General features: G+C 43.1%; 1 protein-coding gene across 4 annotated transcripts; it reads right to left on the bottom strand.

Annotated features, from left to right (window-relative positions):
* Nucleotides 1–537: 537 nt before the first annotated feature.
* abl2 (c-abl oncogene 2, non-receptor tyrosine kinase) lies at nucleotides 538–26,954 on the bottom strand. 4 transcript variants are annotated; one of them, XM_075485339.1, is made up of 11 exons: nucleotides 26,324–26,954; nucleotides 14,273–14,401; nucleotides 11,713–12,008; nucleotides 11,285–11,557; nucleotides 10,942–11,026; nucleotides 10,622–10,799; nucleotides 10,311–10,495; nucleotides 10,063–10,215; nucleotides 9,314–9,403; nucleotides 8,390–8,572; nucleotides 538–5,509 (listed from the first exon to the last, which is right to left on the bottom strand). In XM_075485339.1, exons 1-11 carry the CDS (start codon nucleotides 26,538–26,540, stop codon nucleotides 3,684–3,686), a joined length of 3,615 nt encoding a protein of 1,204 aa, XP_075341454.1. In that variant the 5' UTR covers nucleotides 26,541–26,954; the 3' UTR covers nucleotides 538–3,683. The 4 variants fall into 4 exon arrangements, with proteins under 4 accessions (XP_075341454.1, XP_075341453.1, XP_075341456.1 ...); XM_075485338.1 differs by having other exon boundaries at nucleotides 14,273–14,404; XM_075485341.1 differs by lacking the exon at nucleotides 26,324–26,954 and adding an exon at nucleotides 14,714–14,896.
* Between the last annotated feature and the right edge of the window lie 465 nt (nucleotides 26,955–27,419).

The raw sequence follows: 27,419 nt of genomic DNA on the forward strand, positions 1-27,419 counted from the left end.
CATTGTGCAATACTTTCCTTTGGTCTAGGCTTTTGTTGCAGCTGATGTGAGCTAAATAACTTTTTTTTTAGAATTACTTACACCAGATTATATGTAATCTAACACCGCATATTTCCTAATCTTGTCAGTTTTTCTTTTTATTTAACTATAAAAGCAACAAGTTAGTAAGGATATCAAACAAGCAGTATAAACTATTCTTCTATATGTTAACTGAAAATGTAAAAGAATGTTTTGTTCTAATATCTGAAAAGAGGCAACATTCAACCTTCCCATCGAACTAAATCCAGGATCAGCCTCAACTCCCAAAATGTATCAGCATCTGATGAATATGAACATGTCCCTCTGAGCTACATTCAGCCATTTAGAGGGTTATTCAATTCACAGACATGTCTACTGGCTTTTGATTTTCTGAAAACATACGTGTTAGTCAGTCAGCTGCACCCTCAATCTTGTGCCTAGCTGAAAACATCTGCTCATCGCAAAGCTCCGCTGACGTCAACATTCAATACGATTTTAAGAAAAATCCACATCGTCACAACAGCATTCATCAATATCTTTATTATTTACAATAAGCTTAACACTGATAAGCAGAACTTCACAGTAATATAACGTGAGCTTTAAATTAAAAAACGAGAACACAAAATATATTTTTTTGTACAATAAAAAAAGTTCATGTTAACATCTGACATATTTTTTTTTTTTTTTTAAATCCCTGTTTAGATTCACATATTCCACTATTGGTGTGTTCCGTGTTGATTTTACATTGCACTCATCCAGCTGAAGACGTGGCCTTTGGTATAATGATGTGTACACACGATCTCCAGAGCCGCTCTCCAAAAACAGGGAGACATGATACAAGGTAAATGCAAAAGCAAAAATAAGGACAGATGGTTGAGAACGACTGAAATGTTGTGGTCAAATAGTAAAAGCAACGCTGATGTAGGTTTTACATTTGACAAAGAGGAAAAAAAATAGAAATCACAATTGGACACCGATTGAACGTGACGGACAGGTTTCCTTTTAAGTTTCTGATAAGGCTTTTTTTTGGGGGGGGGGGGAATCTATTCCAAAAAAGATGCAAAAATGAAAAGAAAGGACAGAAAAAGAAAGAAAACAAACAGGATAACAGGCCAAACTGGCATTAGTCAATCATTAAATATTTCTATACCCAAATTTGGATGTGATCAGACTGAGACAAAACAGCAGCGTGTTTTTTTTTTTTTTAGTGCAGCAATTTGTTTACGTGGCTGCACCAATAGTGTTAGTAGGAAAACAAAATAAAAACCTCATTAAACCAAGTTTTCAACATAATTTCTAAGAACAAAGTGCACCTGCTGGTTTCAAGTTTGCATCCAACTGTTAAAACTTTCAAATTGAACTCCGCGGATATGTTTTCACAGGCTCGTGTATAGGACGAGAGAAGTTGCTAAAACGCTTTATCAACGGGGATAAACGCTGTCGTTTTAAACTTTGCTTAAGAAAAAAAGGGGGAAAAAGGCACCAAAAATGATTTAAAAAGATGGTAGCTTTTTTAATCAACGTATTTAAAAACTCAAGAGAAGGGAAATCAAACTTGTGTGAAGAAACGATGAAATGGAGCTGACAACTTTCTTTCCATCAAGTTTCAACAATGGGTGTTTTTGTTTGAAAGCGCTTATTAACCCGCAGTGTTTGCAGATTTTGTAGTATCGATATGCAGCATATGTGTCATTGAACTGATGTGTCTGAGGCCTTATCCAGTGTACATTAAGATGAGAGCCGAAGCGAGTTAAAGATATGAAAAAGAAAGAAACTTGTGTGTGCTCAACAAAACAGAGCCGCTATCTCCGAACTGCTCTTTTTAAGTGTGATAAAAGAATTAAAGTATGGGCCAGTAATTATTTTAAAAAAAGAAGAAAATAAGAAAAGACACGTGGCTCCATGAGAGATTAAAGACACACAAAATTGAACATTTGACCGGATTCAGAACAGAGGATTAATACATTCAAAGCGCACCATCAGATCTGGGTGGAGGGGCCTCAGTCTTGAAATACATCTCTTTAGTCTAAAACATTTCTCTTATTAGCTGTGGCCACGCATAAACTCTACGTGTGGACATGAAATAAATCAAACATTTACATAACTCTTCTCTCAAAATATGTCTGTGCTTTGAAAAAAAAAAAAAGAAAAAAAAAAAGAATAATTTAAAAATTCAAGTTCATACATTCTGAAAATCATTTTTTTTCTCTCTAAACCAAATAGATCCACACATCCCTCATGTGCTAAAGACATACTGCAGTTGGTGTGTTGAGAGTCCGGTCGTGTGCGATCAGCGTAAAGCAGGTCTCTGCTTTTTTTTTTTTTTTTTTTTTTTGCTGAGTTCTTACACCGAAGAGCTCCAGGCACCGAGGCCACGACAGGGCTACAGGGAATCTGTCCCCACTGCGAAGGACACTTATAGAATTAGTGTCCCAGTTCACCCGCTAACGTACTACCCTGTCCTCCATCGCTCTCTTACGCACCGTTAGACGAGGAAGAAGTCTAGTGTTCGACAACAGCTGGGCGTTATTACCGAAAAGCTTAAGGGGGTGGGAATGTTCCCCATTTATGTGGCACCGTGTTCATTTGTGAGCATCAGTCACAACGCTAAAGTGAATACAAATGCTGTGCCATATGATAAGACGGCGCACATTCAGTCATTGTGTTTCAGAATTGTGTGAAATAAACAAGGGATTCGTGGACTGTACATCTTTCTTTTGTTATGAACGTGAGTATATTGTGTCACATGAGCTACATGTCAGTGAACGCTTCAATCGTTCTGAACCGTGTCACCGTAGGTGATTGCGTGGGAATGTCGCTGTCAAAGTAGTTCATTGGAAGAAGAAGAACAAGAAGAAGAAAAAGAAGAGAAAAAAAAGAGAAAAGCTTTAAAGCCATAACCAGCTTTAACCTATGCCGGTTTTGATATTTGTAGTTTGATCGTGTTTGTCCAACCGACATATCTACACGTGATGAAAATTTAAGTTTGACCCCCCCCACCCCCCCACCCCATCCCCCATAAACCCTGACTCATGCTGAATCCTGATGCTCTTCCCATGATTTTACATTGCAATGGCTTGGTCTCTCAATTCCCAAGACACAGAGCACAATGCTCAGCTGTGAAACACAATACAACCAGCTGATGATTCGCATACTTGTGAAACAATGCTTGAGTTTAAGAGGGGGAGGGCTGGGCTGAAGGGGTCTTTTTTATTATTATTATTATGTATTCCCAGTAAGGCTGGCCACAACAACTATCCCTCTTTCTTAGATAAGTGATAAGTGACTTTTACCTTCTCCCTTGGCTGGCGACACACAGCTCATACACTCGACATTCAGTTAACAAAGAGGCCCTCGTCGTGGCCAAATGGAAACTTGTTGCAAAACGTTGCATGGCGTGACTTAAACCACATTTGGTTCGCTGTAATATTTCTCAATATGTACATATGAGAGCAAAGTTAGTGTCCATACTGGCATTTTATGGAACAGGTTTTTGTAAACAATAAAAAGGTTACATTTTGTAGTGATTTATATGAGGTACTTTTGAGAGTTATCTCATTTTATCCCCCAAAAAGCTGTCGACAGAACCAAAAATTAAAAAAGAAAAACGGAATATAAGTGAACTGTCTGGTAGTTAGAGATGACGATTATTGTTGTCACAGTGGCTACCTCTGTACTACGTCACTAATCTCTTTAATACAGCCGTGTAGGTTGTCCACCACCGAGTTGGATCCCAAACCGCTCAGCCCTCCACCTCCTGAAGACGAGGCCCTCAGTTCCTGAAGGCTTAGCTCCAGCTTGCCCACTGCAGCTCGAAAGGCAAATTTGTTCCTCATCTGAGGGATGCAGTCCACGTAACCTGAGCAGTAGTCTAGCAGCTGGTGGCCAGCGTCCAGCACCTGGCTGCTGGAGGGGCTTTCAGAGCTGGCGTTTAGTGCGCTGCTCAGGCCCTCAGCGCATTCCAGCAAGGCTCCACGGCTAACCCTCTCCAAGGGCACCCTCTCCACCTGCTGCCTGGTTCGCCGCAGTGCCACTTTGGAACCAGCAGATGGTGCTGTGTGCAAGGAGGCAGTGGTGGTGGCTCCATTGGCCATTTTGGTGGGAGTTGTGTTGGTGCTGGCAGGGCAAGAAGAGGAAAGGGAGGAGGAAGATGCAGGAGGCACTTGTGGTGGGGGCACTGACGGTCTACCTGTTCCTCCTGACATCCGCACTGACCTGTGACCTTTTAGTGTGTCTCCGTTTACTTCTACAGGTGTTCCAGTACCCTGCTCCTCTCCATCACAGCTGTAGGAGTGTTGCAGACTGCGTAGAGTTGGTGGAGGAGGAGGAGCACATTTGGGTTTGACGAGTCGGGGCCTGTCGCGGTCTCCTTGGTGCTCGGACAGCAGTTTAAAGCGGTTCCCCTGAGAGTCTAGTCCAACTAAGTGAACGTCAGCTGGGCTATGCTTCATTGTGGGGGAGATCAGGACTGGAACTTTGTGGTTATGAGTTGGTGCACCTGCTGAAGCTGATGACACGCTTGTTCTTGAGACCTTAGAGGGAGATGACCAACTCTGCTGCCTGTCCAGCCCTCCACTCTCCTCTTTACCCTCCCTGACTCGAGACAGACTGTCCGATTCCCCCACCTCCCCACCAACCCCCGGTGCCCTTACTCCAACAGCAGTGCCCCGGGGTAGTAGCTTGGCTTTAGGTCTTTCCCTGATCTGTGCAGTCCCCTCATCCATCCTCCTGAGCAGGGTTTCTGAGGGTCGTGCAGCCCCGTTTTCGGGCTGAGATGTTGTGGAAGCAGTTCTCTCCAGAGGGGGCTTAGTACTGCGGTTCCTTGGTAAAGTTAAAGCCATTCGCTCTAGGTCTGGCAGCCCAGCTGACATTGAGGAGGTAGAATTGGACCTAGGGAAAGGTTTTGGTCCTCCAACTACACTACTACCCTCCTCTGAAGAGGCCGTCTTACCAGTCCGTAGTCCCAGGGTCTTTTTGATGAGTCTAGGGGTAAAAAAACCAGCCAGTCCACCCCAACTGCTGCCACTCGTCAGCTGAGAACCAAGACTCCCACTAGAGGGTTTCTGCCCAAAAGCAGCCCCACAGCAACGGGACTGTGCTTGAGTGGGTTCACTGTGGGAGTGAGAAGGAGAGGCAGAGAAACCCCCTAAACTGTCTGACTGGGGTAGGGGTGGAGGAGCACTGAAATCAGCTGTGGGCTCATATTTCTTGGGATGCTGCGTCTCCATCTCCTGGAAGGAACCGTTCCTCTTGGGCGGCGTTGGAAGGTTCTGCTGGAGTTGTGAAGACGCCGAGGACGAGGATGAGGAGAAAGGTTTCTTCTTCATGAAGGAGCTAAAGAAGCCGGTCTTGCGGTCCCTCGTGAATGTGCCCACATCCTGTGCATCCTCCAAAAGGCTGCTGGGAGATTTATCTAGTGACTGCTGTTTCCTAGGAAGAGCTGGAGAGCTGCCTGATCGGCCATCCCCTCCGAGCAAAGTAGAGGCCCAGCCTGGAGAGAGAAGAAATGACCGGATTACAATTACGAAAAAAATAACTGGGCTGAACTCAGATGGGGCACATCCATTTTTGTTAAAAGGTTCTCTGATAACTTAAAAGGAACAGAAAGTGAAGACTATTAGCCTGAGCTGTTAAAGTCTCTGGATATCATCTATAGATTAATGTCACTCGTATGAAATAGCTGCACGTTATCTTAACAAAGTGCAATGTTTCTTCAAACTGTAAAAGCCGTTCCTCTATTGGGACTCATGAGAGAGGAAAGGGCATTTCAGGAGAGTGTCAGTTATGTCAGACGCACACATTAATTCAATGATTTCACAAGTTGCTGTTATTAGACACAACATATCAATTACATTTAGGGGGACCTGATGATTGCACATGCCAAACAGAAACGGTACATCTCCCAACTAATGAGTGAGTTGCTGCACAACTCTGCTCCAACGGAGAGACATTTGCTGTTGCTTTAAACAGGTGGAGCGGAGGACAATTTGGTTCAGCAGGAAATGAGTTTGGAAAAAGGTAAAAGGAGAATGCAAAACCTAATAATCAATGGCATTTTCAAAAGTGAATTATTAGCACATAAACTAAATATACTCTACTGCTCTCCCCGTTCTTCCTACTTTACGTACAATGTCAGAAAGTAAATTGTAAGAGTGGTCTTGCGGGTACTTTCAGACAGCCAGAGACAAAGACTCTTTATCCGTTTTTGATCCGAGCAGTTTAGGTGCTTTAGGACTTGCATGTTCACAGTGGCCCTTTACTTAGTTAGTCATGTGAAAATAAATGACACCCTCTTTTTTATTATACAATTTCACTTATGAAGGACATCGTAAAATGAGGTAAATGCATCCTCACATGAAAAACAACACACTTCATATTACACCAACATCATCTATTTAACAAAAACTAGGACAAAATGCAGAGTGTGTGTGTGTGTGTGAAGAACTAAGTACACCCTTACTGCTTCCATAAGAACTAAGAAAGTAAGTGGTAGCCAGGCGCCACTAATAAAATTTACCTGATTAATTGATCATCAGCAAGTGTGATCAGCTCTAGAAAGTATTTGTTTTGGCAGTTTGCTGGAGTATTTAGATGTGTGCAATAAGGACATTTGCAAACAATCTGGAGTCAATCATTCGAAAGGAGAGAGAGGAGTGCATTTCCCAGCAAGTTAAACCCCCAAGGTCAGACCAGGCAATGCTCAGAGAAACTGCAAGAAACCCAAACGCTACATCACAGCCTCTGCAAGCCACAGTTAGCATGTCAAATGTTAAAGTTCATGACGGAGAAGACTGAGGAAGATTGGCTTGTTTGGAAGGGTTGCAGGAGAAAGCCTCCTCTCTCCACAAAGAAGACGGCTGCACGGTTTAGGTTTGTGAAGGTGCATCTGAACAAACTACGACTCCTGAGACAATGTTCTTTGTAAAGACAGGCTCAAAGTGGAGATGTTTGGCCATAACGCAGAGCAGCACGTTTGGGGAAAACCAAACGAAGCAACAAACACCTCATGCAAACTGTCAAGCACAGTGGTGGAGGACTGATGATTTGGGTTTGCTTTGCAGCCACAGGACCTGGACAACCCGCAGTCCCTGAGTTGACTATTATCTCCTCTATATACCAAAGTATTCTTGTGTAAAATGTGAGGCCATCTGTCTGTCAGTTAAAGCCTGCCTGAAACTGAGTCATGCAACAGGTCAATGATCCCAAGCACAGCTGCAACTCTAAAGAAAGGCTATAAGTGATCTCTGCTAAAGGTGCTTCAATAAGCCATCGAATCATGCTAAACCTCCCGCTTCTGGATTTTGCTTTGGCACAGTGTAATATGTCGTGTACTGTTATTCATTTGATGACAGCATTTTTTTCATGAGACTGTAAATAAATGCATGAACATGACTTCTTTATTTGTGAACACGCGTGTGTAGACCAAAGCATAAAAGCTAAACAAAACTGTCACAGTAACAACAAAAACCGTTGACTTCCCACATGTTAATGACAGAAAACATGAGAAAAAAAACCCACTTATGTCAAATAAAATAAATAAGCAATAACTTCTGTATACACTGTAAGGGTTAGCAAACATCAATTACCAATTATTACTTGGGATGTGAAAATAATATTAATGCAACAAACAGGATAGGAAACAACAACAAAAAAAGTATTGTTGATTCAGAAAACAGCTACTTCATTTACAAATGCGTCAGTGAAAGAACAGTAGTTCAGGCAATTGTGTGCACTACTCAGTATAACTGTGAGCGCTTCAAGGTTGATGATAACATGGATGTTTCATAATATGAATCACATAAATGATGGAAACCAGAGAGGCTGGCTTGAAAGGCAAATACTGACTCAGTTTAGTTTATTCTATGTTTTCTAAGATGCTCTTTGGGGACAAAAAGGAGCCGTTATAATAAACGCAATGGATGGAACACACATGAATATGTCTACAATCATTTTATTGCTTTTTATTTTCAATTTTGTAAAATACATGTTTACTTGAGGTATGTATCTATATATTTATGTATGTCCTACTTTGTGGTGTCAAAGGACGTGAACATCAGTCAAAAGGTTCGGTGCTGATCAAATAAAGGTTAAACCGTAATTCAATATACTTTTTAAATGCCTGGAAAGATTATCTTTAGTGACGGGAGACTTTTTCAGGCCATTCAAGGAGGAACTGCCACAGCAAAGGCAAATCTAACAGATGCCGAAAGCAGAGATTATTTGGGGAGGAAAATGACGGCCCTTCTTCTCAGTCGGCGAGCTCGGCGGCGCTGAAGTTGTCTCTGGGTATCGCTGTCCTCTGGCATACCTGCAGAATCATAAAGGGGTGTACCCGACTGGTTGGTAGTAAGGTGGGCATGCCTGGCTGTACCTGAGTGACTGTGCGTGCTGGAGTCAGAGCGCCCATCCAGACCACCCTCGATGTTTTCCTTGTTTTCTGTGTGCTTGTGGACTGAGCGGGATTTGGAAGGCAACAGGGGCATGTCGTGACTGAACGAGTGTAGGGGTCCACAGTGACCAGAAGAGGCGGTCTTACAGAGCTCCTCTGCTACCTCTGCAACGTACAAAGAAGAAAACTGTTGGTCGGCAGACAGCCACTACTCAGATCGAACTACATGCATCAGCTACATATCTGACCAATTATATCTACAGAAATTATGCATGAACGAGCGTTAATCAGCAGGCGGTTTGTTGAAGTTTCTCTCGTCCTTTTAATTTCACATCAGTGTTGCTGAATTCAGCAGATTGAATGAGGGGTCCTATTCTAAAAGGGCAACTGAGAATAAAGCCCATTTTACCGGGGTTCAAAATAAACCTGCTCACAAACATCTGGCTCTTGAGAGCAATGTGAAAGTCTTTAATTTGGCATTCAGTCCCACATCAAATAACTGCAGCAGAGGCAGGCATTTTTCTTTCTTTTCTTTCTTTTTTCTAAATCCATCATAAAGACGGCGGAGAGCTTGCTCTCTGTCCAGCTATGTGAGACGGACGTCTGCAGTCCTGTCTAAACTAATAAACAAACTAGACTAATTATCTGAAACCATGGTCCAGCGCAGCCTGTGGGATACAGTGTGATGCCATCCCTTCATGTTGTCATAGAGACACACCTGTTCCCAGGGAGCTGGAGGCATTGGACCAGTACATTTAAGCACTCAACGCACTCACAATAAACCCGTTATTACGTACAAAGGGAAAAGTTTTAATAATCTTTTTTAAAGATTTTTTAAAGGAATCCGTTTAAACATGCTGCTTTTGGTAAAAAAAAAAAGAAGGTGTAAGTTGCATGTTGTTGTACCTTCAGAAATGCTGGAGTCGTGGAACATCGTCTCAAAGGCTTGGTGGATCTCTGCAAATGAAGGCCGATCTAACGGGCTCCACTGCCAGCCTTGCAGAAAGACACAAATAGAGGTAAGTTACAAGAACGCACAAAGACAATCATATCGGTTTCAGATGTGTTCTAAATACTGAAAATACATTTAGTTTCAACTATGAGTGATGCCTGGATAGTAGAAAATAATACTGAAAGCATGCTGCTTTCACGCAGGCAGTAATTTGATTACACACAACCAAGTCTGTTGTCGTTGGGTCTTGACTTTGTTCCCCCTTACCGACTTCAGTTCCCAAATTTTATTGTTTCTCTAGTTTAACATATTCTTTGCAGTTCTTCTATTCAACGACCACTCTTCCTCATCATTAAATGTTTGTATTCTTCCTGTTTTACAGTCGTCAGGTGACAGAAATGTCACCAGTGTGCAAACTTGCTTTCTGTGAATGCGCCACACAAATAGATGCTTTATTCATACTTGGGCTTAACTGGACATTATGCAGTCTATGTATAAAGGAGGTGGTATGGTTAATTCTGCACAACTACCATTCCGAGTGAAACATCTGTCTCCTCAAAATATAGCACGAAACATTTATTTATAAGGTCAGGTGAAAGAAATAAAAGTATAGAGTCATTCTTTCAAAACTTGCACAGTCAGTTCTTAGGCTTGTCTTTCAAGTATGTTGAGAAATAAATGGTAGGTAAGACATAATACTCACATGCTCTCATAAGTTCATAAACTTTGGGCGGGCATCCCTCTGGTTGTTCCATGCGATAGCCTTTCTCCAAGAGATCGTAGACCTGAGACAAATCAATGCCTGGGTATGGAGACATGCCATATGTGGCAATTTCCCATAGCAGCACCCCGAAAGCTGCAGAAAACAAGAATAAAGGTGATCCAAGATGAGCACATCAAAACAAAATTCAAATCGGACTAAATAAGAATGTATAAGGATGTGTTCCTCACCCCAGACATCAGACTTGATGGAGAAGGTGTTATACGCAAGGCTTTCTGGCGCTGTCCATTTGATGGGGAACTTGGCTCCGGCGTGAGCAGTGTAAGTGTCACCCGTCATTAACCGGCTCAGACCAAAGTCTGCAACCTTTACGACATGATTTTCCCCTACCAGGCAGTTCCTCGCCGCAAGATCTCTGACGGTTGGCAAAAGGAGGAGAGAGAAAATAAGAAAATTTAGACAAATACCAAGTACAGTATGCTAAGTAAGTAAGGAGTATGGATATATACACAGTATATATAACACTAAACCATTCCCCTACCTGTGTATGAAGTTCTTCTTCTCCAGGTATTCCATGGCAGAGGAGATCTGAGTGGCCATGTATAGCAGCACCACAGCATTCACCTCTGCCTTTTCACAATCTCTCAAGTAGTCCAGTAGGTTGCCATGTGGCATGTACTCTGTCACAATGTAGAACGGAGGCTCCAATGTACACACACCTATGGGAGAGGCAGCAGGTAAAAAACAGATGACAACAACCACTTAAACACAGCCATTCAAAATCTGATTTCAAAGTGAAAACTAATGGAAATTGAGGAAAAAAACAATGCAGTAAAGGCACTGCCACAGCTCAGTACTGACCGAGTAGCTGAACAAGGTTTGGGTGTTTAACTTCTTTCATGACTGCGGCCTCTTTTAGAAACTCTTCCACTTCCATAGTGTCCTCCTGTCATTGCGGAAATACAAAAAAAAAAAAAGAAAAGTAAGAAGACTTCTCAGTGGGAATCACAGCATTCTGTATTAATAGACAACACATGTGTAATACTGACATCTACCTGAAGGGGGTGGTCTATAACTATCTATGCCAATGCCCCATCATTCACAACTACACCACGTACTTCTAGAATATGTGTTAAACATGAACATTCATTTCAGCCAGAAATCAGTCCGATCAGATTGCCCATGTAAGAAAAGCTGTTCAAACCTTGAGTGTTTTCACTGCCACCGTGAGGTTGTACTTTTTCCACACTCCAACATACACCTCCCCGTACTGGCCGCCTCCCAGCTTGTGCTTCATGGTGATGTCTGTGCGCTCCATCTCCCACTTATCGTGGATGGGGGACACACCGTACACTGTGGGCTTATTACATTTGGGTGCCGGGTAGTGTAGTGTGGTGACCAGGCCATCGGGTACGGTGGAGTGGTGGTGGACCAGCTCAGCGAGGGTGGCGAAACGGCTTTCAGATGTCACATACACCTGAGGAAGAGCCATGGATGTGGGGACAGACAAAATTATAAACCGAGTTAAAGAATCTGTTAAGCAGAGGTTACGACTGGATAACAAAACAACAGCGGCATCCATTTTCAGTCTACACAACAGCACTCAAGTCAGCCGAAGTCATTCACACCAACCTTTCCATCAGTGGATGTGTTGATCCGGTAGTGGTACACTCTGCCCTCGTAACGCAAAGATATGGACAGCTGTCCAGGGCTGCTTTCGCTTTCCCGGACCAGAAAACTGCCATTGATAAGGGAGGACAGCAGGTACTCTGCAGCACTGCGGGAAACAGGCCCATGGTACCAGCTATGTTTCTCCAGGCTGTTGACTGGTGTGATGTAGTTAGAGGGCACCCAACCCTGGCCGTTCTTAGACCGTACTTCACTCCACTCTCCATTCTGGTTGTAGCCCAGCACACGCAGCTTCTCACCTGGACACAGGAGGTGGAACAATGTAGTGAATGGTTGCACAGTAGCCCGGTAGCAATTGTCCTTCCTATGAAGCTAATCGGGATTTGAATCTTACAAGCAGTTTAAACAATCATTTCAGAATAAATCTCTTGTTCCTAGAAACACGCAGTTTAGAACAAAAAGTTCCTCAGCAATCCACACATTGGCATAAGACAACAAATACAAATCAAGGCGTCATGGCAACAACTCGCCCCTCAGTGAAACTACATCAAAGGCCGTGCAACAATCATAGGGTTGGGCAAACAGAATATTTGTCACACAGGGCTAGGCAAAACGAGGCATGTAGTGACTTGGTCTGTTGTCCTCGTCTGTCTCTGACGTCAGTGCAGGAGACATGAGGGAGAGGCTGATGTGCTGGGAAGAGCCATCAGTATGGCAAAACAGTGAATGGAGCAGTGAGCAGTTCTGCCAGTTGGATTCAGCGTCGAAGGAAAAGAAAATGAATAAAAAGGAGAATGGCAGCAAAATCTGATTGAGGAGGTCAAGCTGAAAGAGTAATGTCATTTAAAAGCTTATTAAATGCCAAACAACTCAACAACAGTTTATAAAACAGGAAAACAGACTTTCTCAACACTGTGACAAGGTAAACAGGAGAAATATGCTGCTTAGACTGTCCTCATTTTTGTGTTGGGGCAAAAGCAGAGCCTGGTGCAACTTGTTTGCAAAACAATCGAGCGTCTCTCTCCTTATTTGGTATCCCTGCTGCACCGATACACCAGCTTTATTCATGTTATTGAGAGATCTCCGATTTGTCCCATAGGGCTTAAGTCGATCTTTAATGCAGCCTTCGGATACTGCGAGTTGCATTATTCCTTAAACTGTGGGAAGCAGAAGCTACAAGGTTCGAGTACACGGCTTGACATAGAGCAGTGCACTGTAATAAAGTAAAAAATAAATAAAATAAAAAAATCTGACAAAAAACTATAATAACGTCTGGTAAGTAAGACAACCATGACACACCAACATGCCACCAATAACAAGAGTTGCAGGCCTAGCTCTTGAAACTAAACACACTGTACAAGTAGTGCAGGGAATTATATTAAACAGACGATTATCCGCAGCCAGCCCATCAATCCAGTCTCCTTAATGTCTGCCTGCTGTACCCCTAACTTTTGTGGGAGTGGAAACACTGACTGCCTGGCCGTTTCACGCCACGCATAAAAGAGGACTTGGGTCTGGCTGAGCCTGGTTTGGCCTGGCATGAAGAAGAGACAATGATCAGCCCCAGACATGAGCCTGCTAAGTCAGTCCCCCCCCCCCTCTATGCTTATCCACCTGTTATTATTACAGTTGAAGTGATTTCATATTAATACAGCATCACAGGCACACTGGGCTGTTTCCATGTGACAGAGTAACGAGCGGGTGGATAGGAAAAGTGCAGTGGAGCCTGGAAGTGCACATGTGCTCGCATGTGGGGAGAAATCTCAGATTCACTCCATGAGTCAGGGTCTAAACATCATTTCCATCTCCGGCAACTGCCATGGAAGTCTTAAAAGGATGAATTAACACACTGCCACGTTTAACGTTTTACGATCGGTTGGTGTCTGAACAACACTACAATAACTCATGGTACAGCGGGCTGCTCAATGGGTGAGGAAAGAGTGGGTACTGGAGAAAGGGTGCAAGAACTATTAAAATACTGACAAAGTATCAGAATGAGCAGTTCTGCAGTCAACAGTCTGCACTGGTTACAGATAACACTCCCTTGTTGCCGCCTTCAACATTTTTCCATCTCAAGTGAATAATAAAGCTTGCATATATCTGGCAAATAGGCAGTACAAAAAACGAGTGGTAAGTGGGGTTTGTTACCTGCCTATGTAATGAGGTAGGAATTATTGGCACACAACATTCCTATGGAATAACTAGGCTCGGCTCTAGCTCAATCATTTGTGGGAGTTGCTTATGTGCCAATCCCAAGTTCCGCCTGGATGATTTTACTGGTGACTCCTCACTTGCTTTGTTGCAACAAATGTTAACAGTGTGGTTGGCAACAATCAATGATATGGAAACATTTTTTAAAAAAGGGTTAGGGTTAGAGTGACATGTTGCTAAGCAACGACTTTAAGTGATGATGCCTGGAAAGACTGCAGAAGAACAAAAGCTGTGGTTCAGCACATTATAAAATCCAAATTGTGAGATGCAGCTATGGGATTAACAAGATGCTCATAAAAAGGGAAAATGTGGGTAAAGTAACTAGTAGTTATGATTAACTGTGATAGCTTACCTTTGGTGATGCTGAGTGTGTTGTCTCCACTAGCGACAAAGTCATAAAGTGCAACAAAGAGGTTCGGGTCGCTCTCGGCCGCCCCCAGTAGGTTCTCCTTGGAGCTCCAGCGCACTGCCTCTGTCAGAGCTTCTAGGGGAGAGAAGTCAACAGTCACCAACTGGGAAGATACACTGAGAACAGTAAACAAAACACCTGACAGAACAATGTCATTCACACAGGTCAGTGGTAAATAAAATAATTATAGCTCCATTGTTATACCTGGCACTGAAGAAGAAGAGAAGAAGAAAATAGCAAGAAAATAATAAATGGTTTTGTTTCTCTAATCCAATACCAACTAAAGACAAACAATACCTGAGCAACAGCTAGTGATAAATCTCATGAGCGCTAAATGCTAAGATCTATTCAGAATCTTGGCACTCTACCATGCAGATTTTCTACCTGGCTTTCCAGACTGAGTCCCCAGCCTGAACCCTGTGTGGAGAGGAAGGCCGCTCAGAGCTGCCCACTCAACTTCAAAACTGCTGCTTGCCTGTAGGCACCTTAAGGGCATCACTTTACTCAATCTACTCTCTGAAGAGCTCTGTTATCACTGGCTACGAACAGAGAACTGCCGTGTCTAGCCCGAGCCAGGTGAGATCTGAGGTGGGAGTGTCTTTGATGTGGTTATATGAGCAAAGACAGAGGGAGGAGCAACAAAGTATCTGGGATAGGAAAAATCTACGCAAGTTGCTTAAAGGCACACACCCACAGAGACACAGCGATTAGTTTGAACATGCGTAGCTGAGACGCTGTACTCAGCAGCAGCTGCCAAAGTGGCTGCATGTCTGGACAGCTGCTCGGTGTGTGGGGAGAGGACTGCGCTGAAATGAAGAAACACAGCTCCTTCAAGCAGGCAGAAAAGTTGTGATATAGTCTGCTTTCTTTGATCAAAATCAGGTGAGACATGTGGCTCAAACACAACCAAGGGACTCGTTTATTTATACCTTTTTTTTTTCTAAATATAGAACACATCTTCAACAGAGACACGAGGACGAATCTATTCGTTTTGCCAAAAAAAGAAAGTGAATCTTTCATAAACTTACAGATAACTATTTCTAGAAAACAACAAAAGACTGAAGAATATGATATTCAAGTTTATAGTACAGGGCTTACAATGTACACACATTGAGACGCAATTCAAAGAGTTTATCTAGTCAGGTTGCTCAGAAAGCTCCTGTTTCTATATGCGTTCACCAAGAAAACAATAAAATGATGGCAAGATACCAAAAAAAGAGGTGATATGTATTTCTTCGGCCTACAACACCTGATGTCACCAGAAGTTACCACATGTTCATTCATTATCGCACTCAGGCAAACGTTCCAGAGAAACCAAGTGGAGTCAGTATCTTCTTCAACTTACAGCATGTCTGCGTTTGTGATTGCTGCCAATTGCCAACGAGATCAGGATTAAGTCAAAGAGGTATAGATGAATATTCTACATATTCAAAAAAAAAAAGAAAGTGCAGAAATACTCTTGCCCCTTGCGCAAAAGCTGAAAATTAAATAGGATATGTAGATAAGCAAGTCAGTAAATATTAAATATGCTCCCAGTCGGAAAGCATGCACGTCAGGGTAACTGAAATCTTTCCAGGGTGTACCCTGCATGTTAGGACTCCAGCCCTCCCCAAGACTCTGAGGAGCACAAGCGGGTATGGAAAATGAATGGTTGCATGTCTTCATTTCAGAATTCCAGTAAAGCCTCGAAACGGAAAGAACTTAAGTCTTAAAGAAAATACATTTTGTCCTTTATCACAGGCAACGGATACAAACTGTGTTCTGTCAGTACAACTATCAAAAGCAGGATCAATACTAGAATCATACAACTATCAGTACTGAATGAAAAACACGACAGTGGCTGAAACACACCTGCTTAACAAAAGCAGGGGACTATGAAAACAAGAAACTCTATCGACAAACGAGTCAAAAATCCCACAGCAAAGCACAAATTCCATTTTTTAACTCGACGTGGTCGTTTGTAAAATACCCATTTCTCCTCAGACAAGTTGAATTTGGTCTAGATGAATTATTTTTAATTTTTTTTAAAGCTAGCAGAAATTAATTAAACATTGTTCATTCTTCACAAACATAACACGTTGCAGCAGAGGTTTTCCAAGCTGTGACCTACGTCAAGATATGCCCACCTTTGTTCTGAAGCAGCATACACTGCAGCGCAGCGCTAGCTGTGACCTGGCTCAGCCACAATTCCCAATACATCTTCTGCTCTGGTCCGGTTAGATAGTGGCTCCGGTGTGGTATTCTTCATCCACTGTTCAAACAGCTGTTTTAAAACCCGACTAGGCCTGTGTTGACTCAGATTGTCAAGACTGAAAAGTACCCTAATCCTGATTCTTGAAAAAAAAAAGAAAAGAAAAAAAAAAGTCAACTGAGGAAGTCACGTCTCACCACCGTCTTCTTCGGTGTGGAGTGCAATGGCGAAAACGATGACACATTGTGAGGAAAGCTTATTTACCCACGTTGTTCTGGAATCAAACCTCCTAAACGCCTGACATTACAGCAGTGACTCGCAGCCTCCTGCCACCTCCAACCTCTCTATGAGCTTTGATGTGGCCCACGGCTGGCAGAACTTCTAAGGTCCACGAGGGGAGCACAGACATCCATGACTGATGATCTCTGAGGTTTAACGCGCTGTGATGGATGGCAAAAACTGGAAGAGTGAGGGAGAGGGGAAAAAACATGTGTGGCTGAGAGGTGGCATGTGTATACAGAGGTTGGGGAGGGGGGGTGTAGAGTTTGGAATATGGCATGGAGAAAAGCTGAGCTGAATGTGGTGTGTGTGCATGTGTGAGAGAATGTATAGTGGGGGAGTGCACGAGGGCTGAACCAGTGCAGAGGCCAACAGCAGATGGCTGGGCTTTTCCCTCTAGGGGGAAGAGGTCGTATTGAGCCACACTTTTCTTCTGTGTGTGTGTGTTTCTTTTTTTTGGGGGGGGGGGGGGTGCTCGACTGCAACTGCTGCAGCCGGGCCAGGCCAACTGTCAGAGCTGCTCCTCTTACATAGCTACATATCTCATCACTCTTCTCAGGAATGTTTTAATGATATAGTGATATTATGCCAAACGTATCTGTCAAAGGTCTCAATTTGAAGAATCCAAATTCCAGTCATCATAGACAAAAAAAAAAACCTAAATAAATTAAGCAAAAAAGAAACACCATCACCATTTAGTCACGTATTCCAAGGCTGAAATCAAACAACTAATGACATCAACTTGCTTTCGGACTGGAGCCAGTTTCGTTTAGTCGATCATTTTCTTTAATCCCTTTGAAATCTAACCTGGATCGGACCAACATCAAGATGGTGTTCTTCATAGCAAAATTCTAACCTTGTGTGCTGAAACGCTTGACTGAGGGAGCAGTTGGCCTGCATGGGGTATGTCGTGTGCCTCCGTGGGTGCCTCAGTGTGTGCGTGTGCTGTGAACTGCAGCACATGTGCGATCTGAAGAAACTATGGCTTTGTGTTGAGCGGAGCAGAGAGGGCGTTTGCAAGTCTGTGTGGGATGCCAAGCCTGCCCCCCCCAGGACAGCTGCGACAGAGGTGACCCTGCTCCATAAGCACACGCAGCATATAGACACAAAGATCCACATCGCATACACACACAAATCAGTAGTGACACCGTTTTCCTGACTGTCCAAGCAACTGTTTGTGTTTTTGTGCCTCCATGTGTTTGTAAAACTGTCACTTCAGCTGCCAACAAGCTGGTGCCAAAGTATTAAACGCAACAATAACGTCACTGAAACACCCTTATCAAAAACAATACCGATTGTATCTGAAGTCAACGACCAGCGAGGTAAGGTTGTATTTTTAGCTGCAGGAGAATAAAACATAGCAGCATGACATCCAGAAATAACTCTCCACATAGTGATTGTGGTGCAGAGATAAACGGCCGGCTGCCTGCAGGAAGCCCGAACAAAACCCTCAGACAATGTTGCGGATGAGACCCACGTATACAAGACATTGCGTAAGCCTATATTTGACAGATAGGATCAGATCCTGTGACTTGCAGCCGTAAAAAGGTGAAAGAAAAATATGGAGAGTTACCGATACCTTCGAGAAAAAAAACAAAAACAACAAGAAGCCAGAGATCTACCGTACCTGCATTTGTTAAATCTTTTATATTCATCAAAGCTGGTGTTGTGCTTCACCAATAATTAATCAAACTAATCCATAAACGTAAACAAAGTTTGTGAAATCATCAGAGGGGATTTCGGGTCATATTTTAAGACCCATTCTTTTAAAAATCACAAAAACTTCTAATTTGGTCAAAGATTGTGGTCAAAGACCAGGTGAATCAAAAAGCTTTACGGTTGAGGACTCCATCCAACGAATGTGATGCCGAGTTCAAACTACAAGATTTTAAGCCGGATTTTCACTTTTCAGAGAAATGTTCCAAGGTCACACACTGGCCCCAGATCTGAGGCAAATCAGCGGGTCAAAGGGTGATCCCCACTTGCTAGGTGAACGCTTCAAAGACATGATTTGTGAGCCTCTTTGTGACGTCCCAGTTCCCAAGTCAATATAACTGATATTCATTCAGGGGAAGAACCGTCATCACCGAGGAGCAACGGGCAACAGACACGAGAGACGAGGTCAGGAGACACGAGAGGGAGAAACCAGAGAAAAGAAAAACAACAAACAAACAAAAATATGACAGAGATCACAGTGAAGAAACAATGCTCTGTTAAGGAAACAGCAGAATTTGGTTAAACAGTGGTGTGAGCACTCCTGCCTCTGTTGCACACAACATGCAACATTGTGACAGACGAGAGAGAAGCTGTGGAGAAAAAAAACTGCCAGTTCTCTTCAAGAGCCGGGTGAGGAAAACAGTCAATCACTGGGAGCTCCTTGTATCACGTAACGATAATCACGAGAGAGAAAAAGAGATCTGTTTGCATGACAGCTGGAGCTGTTTTATAGAGTTCAGTCAGATGAGTCGAAGACTAAGACTGGCGAAGAATCCTGCAGTTTGATCTGCCCGGTTAATCTGCAGCTGATCTGTGCAATAACGTGATTACACTAAAAGTGTCACTACAAGTGCCATTGTATAGTCTGAATTTGTGCCACCTAAAGGACATTCAGAGCACATTCCTTTATTTCCGAGGACTTCACATTTATAATACGAGAAACATGTAGTTTCTGCTGATGATATCAATCTTAAACTGGCATTTATATAATAAGCAATAGAAGAATTGTAGGTACACATGCACACTTAAACATCACATACTGAACATGCAAGTACTTGTCGTGTACATTTAGTTCACTCATTTCCTGACAGAGATTCACGTCTCTCTCAGTGATGTTGAAAACCTGAGTAAATAGTTACACATGCACATACAGGCCACAGCTTGAAACACCTCCAAATATTCTCCATGTGGTCATCATGTCTGCAGACTACATGGAAATACACCAATATGGGAGTGGATTAAAAAATAAATAAATAAAAATCAGCCCTGAACCTAGACAAGTGGATCATGCAGGAATGGTCAAGAAGGGAGTCCCAACTCATGTCTCACCCTGCCCTGCCCCTCTCAGGGCTCGTTATAGGTTAATAATGGGCTTTAAGTGCTTCCCTCTATGTGTGCTGGCAACAAAGCTAAGTGCTTCTTTATGTGACAGCAGAGAGGATGAGTGGCATGATGACTTGGGGAAGAAAAAAAGGAAAAATAACTCATCCACACTGCAGCGGCCTGCCTCACACGTGATCGAATCAAACTGACAACATATCACCAATTATCTTTTATGCACATCTGAACAAAATGATCATAATTTGATACGGGCAAAATAGAGCTATAGCCTTCAGTCATCAACCATGTTTATACCACCACACCAGTAGCGGAACAATGATTGGACGCGTGGGCCAATAGTGTCTCCATTGCCACCTCTGGGGATTATGCAGGGCTTGATCATGGATTCCACGTGGGTAGGGCCAAGGCTTTTGGCTTGGCAAATACCCTTGGGCCAGACAGGTCTGCTCAAGTATGAGACGGCATCAAAAGCAGTGTTTCCCTCTGGGCTGAGATGAGACCGGTTCCTGAGGAACACTGAAGTTCAGTAGCTCGCAATCTTGTTTCTTTTGGCTGCAACTTTTTTTTGCACCCTGAGTTAGACAAACGCTACAGCAATAGACAGGATGTACTGATTTTCTGAAGAAAATAGGGCTCTCCTCAATATCTGGGCAAAAGATAATGTCCAAAACAGATTGATGGTGTCTGCCACACTGAGGAGGAGATGAAGCACAAAGTTCCAGGGTTGGCAACGCCAGATATCCAGCAGAAAATAGTGCAAGTCTGTGCGAAGCTGAAAAAAATTCAAGAGCCAGTAAAGGGCCACCAAGATTCCCAACTGAGTGCCGCCTGGCATTATGCACAGCTATTTTTAGTAATAATATATATAGGATTCGTGTAGGAAATACAGGTTGGATGGAGTTCACAATGGCCAATACTCCAGGGCCAGCAGCCACCCCAACTGAAATGCAAAGAGGTTTTTGGCTCAAAGCTCCAATCCCTGGGCTAAATACACGCTGGCCCGAACATACCTGTAGCTTGAAGCCTGACAGTGTAAATGTGGCGACTGAAGTTCTTTCACAGCTGCAGCAGAATACAGTACATCTGTGATTACAGATGTGCATAAATTCTTCTAATACCTTTGAATCATGAGAAACTTTTACATTTCCGTAAATACACATCAATGGAAACATACCACGATAGGTGTGAGACTACTGTAATCACCGTAGATTTGTCTGCTCTTGTAAGTACATCAGGAAACATCAGGAGACGATGTTAACTGTCTGGCGGTGTTTTTTTTTTTTTTTTACGTGGACAACTCCCCACAGGTAAAGAGGTGTGTCGACAACAACACAGCTATCCCAAGCATCAACAGACACGTCCCTTGTAAACATCTCAGTGCTTTCATTCATTTTTCTGCAGTGAGGCTTTACAGAAGAACATGTCGACTAATCTGTATGGCTGATCATAATCTCTGTGTGGCGTGGTAAAGCTGTGCCTGGGTGTAGGTTTTAGCTGCTCTACTCTGACTCAGTTGAAAGAAACAACTGGAGCCAAAGAGGAAGGAGTGTCATTGTAGATACGATGGCTACACCACTTATTTTACACGTACTTCCAAAAAACAAAAACAAAAAACCCAAATACGGTTTATTCTACTATTTACCATATAACAGATGACCAATATGTAAATAATTATGAATGAATTAAATGAGGCTGAAAACCCGCATGCAATTCTATATCAGAAAGATTTATTAAGGGCATATAGAGATCTACAAGTTTGGACTTGGCTCCCCTCAGAATGACCATAAGCATCACACAGGACATTTGAGGACAGTAGTGCTGCAGGGCATCCAGATTAAAGCTTTTCTGACTCACTGGTCAGCTGGTTGATGATTATGCTGAAGAAGTGGGACTAGCTGGATAATCACAAGCAGAAGCTGCACAACTTTACCGCTTAACCAACAAGGACAGAAAGAAAACTGCAAATGTGTATGAATGCACATATGACTGTACATTTGTGAGTGCCTGTACAAAGTGTGTGCAAGAGTGCATTTCCAGCCAAGTCTCCAGTCTGCAACCCACAAGATAAGCAGCCGCGATAATGCCAGAAGCAGAGTACTCATCCTGGAAGCAAACCAGTGCTTAACAGGCTTGGCACAGAGACCGCCTCCCTTTCTTCCCACTATCTTTTTTTCTTCTTCTCCCCCTTTGTAACACCACTGCATTGTAAACGTAAAAACTGTGATTTGACTGGAGGCCACCACAAAAATCTGCCTAGACCTTCCTACAAAGTTTTAAACACTTGATGTTTTCCGGCTGTCGGATGCAAATGATTGCTTCACCATCTGCACAGCCAATCACAAACTGTTCTGATTTATCCTCACCCTTTAATGATAAAAGGCAACAGAGTCAAGGCCAAGGAGTAAACACCAGATCTGCAGTTTAGGGAGCTACAGATTAAAACTGACTGGGAGCAGATGCAAAGGCTTAAGGCTGCAAGTGGGTGATGAGATACAGAAGTGTGCGTTCATGACATACAAACTTTTAAGGAAAAAAGGAAAAATATATATATATATATGGCAGGTTAAACCTTACATTTTCATCTGCTATTATCATTATTATTTCCATTTCATATAGTGCGGTTACCAGCAAATCAGGAAAACTCTTAACTGTCTTTAGTGAGTTGTAACCGTTTACAGCATATCTGTCATAAAGCATTTGGGATTAATGGGTATTTTTCTCTTCTTAGGGCAGATTTGAAATTGAGGCCCATCGCAACAGCCAGGGTTCAGCAGAAGCTAAAGTACTGGACATGAGGAGCTGATCAACTGAGAGGGCTGATGGCAAAGGCTCAATCTGGGGGATAGAGAGGCTTTGTTAATTGCAGAAAGGGCCAAGCTTGAGATGAGGAGGCAGGCACAGAGACGCATACATTATTCAATACCTTCATTACAGAGAAGGCAATGGCGCATGTAATATTCAGACAAAAATCATGTTTGATTGTGTTAAAACTGTCTGTGATATAAAACTCTGAAGGTGAAAGTGTTTTCATCTTGTTACATATAATGCCAGCTCTCAAACAATCAGCTAGCCTCGTGCATTTTGCCCTAATTACTGGCAAGGCACATCCAGAGGAGGTGTGGCCATAGCTCCTCCAAGTGGTTAATGGCCGTCAGTAGCAGTAGGAGGCTTCCTTTTATCCACACTTCATCATTACTCAAAGATAGTAGCTCTTAAAACCAATTAAAATCTCACCAGAGCCACTCAAGTGTCTGAATTTTTCCTTATCCTGATATTACACTGGTGGTTTGTATACTTATCCTAGCTGTTAGGGTTTTAGCACATAGAGTCCACAGAAAAGGGGATTTGTCTCTAATCTAATTTCACCCGTGATGCAAATCAGCTTAGGTCCTTGAATCCTCGATCCAACACTGTCTTTTCTCATCTGGGCAGCTTTAACAGTGTTGGACTTTAGGTAGAGCTGGCTCTACGTGCATCATCAGCACTCGTGCCAAAAAAAAAAAAAAAAGACAAACAGAAAAAATAATGTCCAATCTCCTCACCGCCCCCCCGAATTTTATCATCCGTTCAAAATAAAAATAGATGAATAGAAATTTGCCAGGCACTATCACCATTTGTTTATGCTGTCACTACATAAATCAACCCAAACCATCCAAACTTAAACGTCAGATGAAAGTTTAATTTAGGAGCGGTGACGTGAACGTGACAAATGCTGAAAACCATAAAACCTTGCAACGGTAATCAATAATTGAGCTTCTATTTTTAGGATATGTTTACTGCTCTTCACTAGCAGAACACCCCCCCCCCCCCCCCCCCCCGCAGTGGTGTGTGTATCAGATGAGCCCACAGAAAGAAATAGAGATCGCTGATACCCTGACAATGCTAAAGGATTAAAACCCATCAATACGTTGCAGCCACTGATTCACCAATACAATTGACCCCATATTCCAAGAGGTGACTGTCTGGCCAGCTTCCTTTGAATCAGCACAGAGGTGGTCTGCTCCTTGACTGTCATGGCTTAGCTCGTGATTTTAAAACTGGTCAGCCTGCCTTGGGCAGTAAGTACCGTCTTACTGGAAGACGGGGATGCTGTATTAGATATGAGCTGCAGAGAACTGATGCAAACCTTAAGAAAGTAACATATACCCTTCTGTATAGATGGAAGAGAAAGGCAACCGAGAGCCAGAATTTACACATGAGGAAAAGTCACGAATACTGAAGATGGCGACTATAAGAGCCCACTGGGCAAGTAATCTCAACAGCCAATTGTCACCGCTGGCCTCCAGCCATATTATTCAACCTAAAATGACACATTGGGCTCAGGCTTGCTGACTGTCTGGCAGAGCCGTGCGCACATTTTATTACCTACTGATACAGCAAAGACGAGCAGCAACAGACAGATAAATTTCAACAGACAAACGTGCATTCCTCACAGATTGGCACCTTTCAATTAAACCCACAGGAGGCATAGTTAAACCTAATAAGTATGTCAGTCTATTATTAAGATGTTACAAAGCTGAACCAACTCAACTACTTCAAAACAGTCTAATTGTCGATGCTTTCAGTAGGAATGTTTTCTACACATGAATAAATAAATAAAATCTAACATCAAATCAAATCTGACATTGAAACAACACATCTTCCCACCAGTTTACTGATACAACTCTAAGCATACATGATTGTGCTTTTCTTTTTTATTTGCTTCTGTGACCATTCAGTCTCCTTGTAAGGAATTTATATATAAAGTTAACCTTCAATTTTTACCTGACAAGACCCTGAACTCCTTGTCAAACTAAGAGAAATCCAATTCAGCCATCCAATCAAACGGTCTGAAATAATGCCACATCACTGTCACATCAATAGACTAATAGAAAAAGTCAGTGAGAGACTGAGTGCACAGTCCAAAGCTTCCCTACTTAAAGAGTCTTTGTTCTATTATTGTGTGCTTTGAAGAGCAGCAGTCTCTCTGCAGAGTGGCAGTGTGACTGCATCCTGGATAGCTGAAAAAAAAAAAAAAAAAAAAAAAAAAAAAAAAAGCGGCTACTCTTGCCCCGACATCAGGAGAGAACCGAACAGTACCGACAGCGAGTGGAGCTGCACTTAGTGGGCTTGTTTGTCTGTCTGTCTGTGAGGACGGTTACTTTTGAGATACGAGAGCCAAGAATTGAAAATGCTTTCCATTCCCAAAGGGTTGCACCTTCTGTGTGTCCCAGCTCACTGCATTGGCAGGGGGAGAGCTGGTCCAGGACATCAGTGGAAACCAGGCAAGTTATGCCAGTAGTTTTTCACATCTATGCAGCATATGTGAAGCAACCATTCATCAGAACACATATAAGTGAGAAACCCAAAGGATTCACTGCACGTCTCGCTTATATTAACATCTTTCTGTATGCTCTCAAATGAGAACTTTGGGGAACGTTTAAAGTCAGTAAAGCTGCTTTTGGTTTGCTATCAGGTGAAACTCTATAAGAGTAAAACAGTAAAATTATAGCAGTAAAATAGGATCATATGGGAGGCATGCTAATCATAAACCTGGTCCAGCCCCTTTTAAGCCATAGAGAAAAGGCTGAAAACAGACAGTAAAGATTTGTGTGCAGATGTTAATTTGAACGCATTCAAACAATTGAAGAGCTGTAGTGCTGAGCCAGGTGACTAGCACCGCCTCTGCTTTGTTAGAGTCCTTTCTTCACTTGGTCTTCTGTGTCAGAGGACAGACCAACATTTGACATAAATTGTCATTATCGCATAACATGAGCTTAAAACGTTGATGTCTGCATGAGTGTTATCATATAATGATAAAAGGCGATTTAAATAACACGCACAGATTTGGCATTGGGCTACACTGCGCCGTCAGACTGCTGAATCTGTATTAGGATTAGATAGTATAAAGCAGAGGATGTAAGTGAGCATGTGAAAACCACTAGATATCGTAACCATTAGATAATGTAACGGGAGCCTGCGGTTGGTGGCTTCTTTAGTGAGTTAATGGAGCGGAATTGCTAGCCAACCTCTAGAGGCAAGAATCAGCGTTTCCAAAAGACCGATATGATGGCGTGACACATATGATATGACATACAAAAGGTGCATTTGAGCGCTAAAGTGGCCAACCACCAGTTATGACCCCACAATAGAGAACAGAAGACGCTTCCTCTCCCTCCCCCCCAAAGCTTTGTGTCTTTCAGGATCGTTAGACCTCATAGATATAACCCAGCACAGCATACTGTGGTCAAATCAGAGCAATTAATTAGAACGAATTAGCTCCTGTCAGACAATAGATGGATAAATACAGAGTAAAACAGACGGTGCATTGAACGCTAATGCTGGATGCCATAGCTATTTCCGCTAACGCGTCATTGTCAAATAGCGTGGGTTTTGCTAACAGACGCTTAACAGGAGCAAACAAATACCGAAGTAATAACACTCTTATACAGCCACCCACACTTTTATAAATATGGCTTTCTCTTTACCTGAATGCTGCGTAAATATATTGATCCCTGGATCGGGCACGTTGATTGCAGCTGCCCTGCCTGGCGGTGCCCCGGTGCTACAGCCGGGTTCTCGGGGTCTCCTCCCGGCGCCGCTCCCCCGGTTCCCTTTCCCCTGGTGTGGTTGGGGCGCGTGGGGCTGAGGTGGTTGGAGTCCGGTCGATGTAACCTCACCGACGCGGCCTACCTGCTGTCCCATCCCGGTAGTTTGGTCTGAGGACGTTTGGGACGAAGCAAGCAAACCCCCTGCACACCTCTGGTTCACATTCCCTCAAGCTGGAGCGGCCTGGCCAGAATAATCTTCCTGAATCCCCTCCCCGCTGTTCTCCTCCGAGCTAACGCGAACTACTCCGTGTTAGCTCGCAGGGCTAGCCTGTTAGCTAACGTTAGCAACCACCAGCAAAACCCACCCAGCTTGCCTCTAACAATAAAATCGTAACTCCGGTGTGTGACAGCGATTATCCCTATTCTGTTGGCCCAGAAGGCATCCGAGCAATAGTGTATGGCACTCGACGAACTAGACTCGGTTCAACTAAAACTAATCAAAACCGTTTTGCCGTTCTCCGGCCGCTCCGCGCCCCCTCTGACGCCGCCATCTTTACCGCAGAATAGAGGATGTGTTGCACAAGGCGGGGGGTTCACTTCGGTCCCCTGTCAGCGTGATCCTCCACCTCTGAAGCACCAGCACTAACCTGCTCCCAACAGTTCGCAGGCGAGGGGTCCACATGGGCTGTCTGATCCCAGATTGCAGGATTAAAGAAGAAGAAAAACCTCCCAGAAAATCAATCCAGAGGTTGATTTGCCATAACACTAAAATGCATGGGTGCTTCAATAGGTTAACTAGATTATAAGATCAGTATTTGATTATTGATACATAATTGTAAAACTTCTTAGACAGGGTCAATATGAACACATTAAGAGAAATCCTTGTGATCTATACTTTTGTATAGATTTAGACTATACCGTTGATCAAGTATTTACCAAGACTTCAAACATGAACTTGAATGAACCACCTTTACATAAAGACAGGTTCGTTACCATTTAAATGCCACAGGGACCATCAAATCACACAAGGACG

Source organism: Odontesthes bonariensis, chromosome 15, assembly GCF_027942865.1.
Source record: "Odontesthes bonariensis isolate fOdoBon6 chromosome 15, fOdoBon6.hap1, whole genome shotgun sequence".
NCBI lineage: Eukaryota > Metazoa > Chordata > Actinopteri > Atheriniformes > Atherinopsidae > Odontesthes > Odontesthes bonariensis.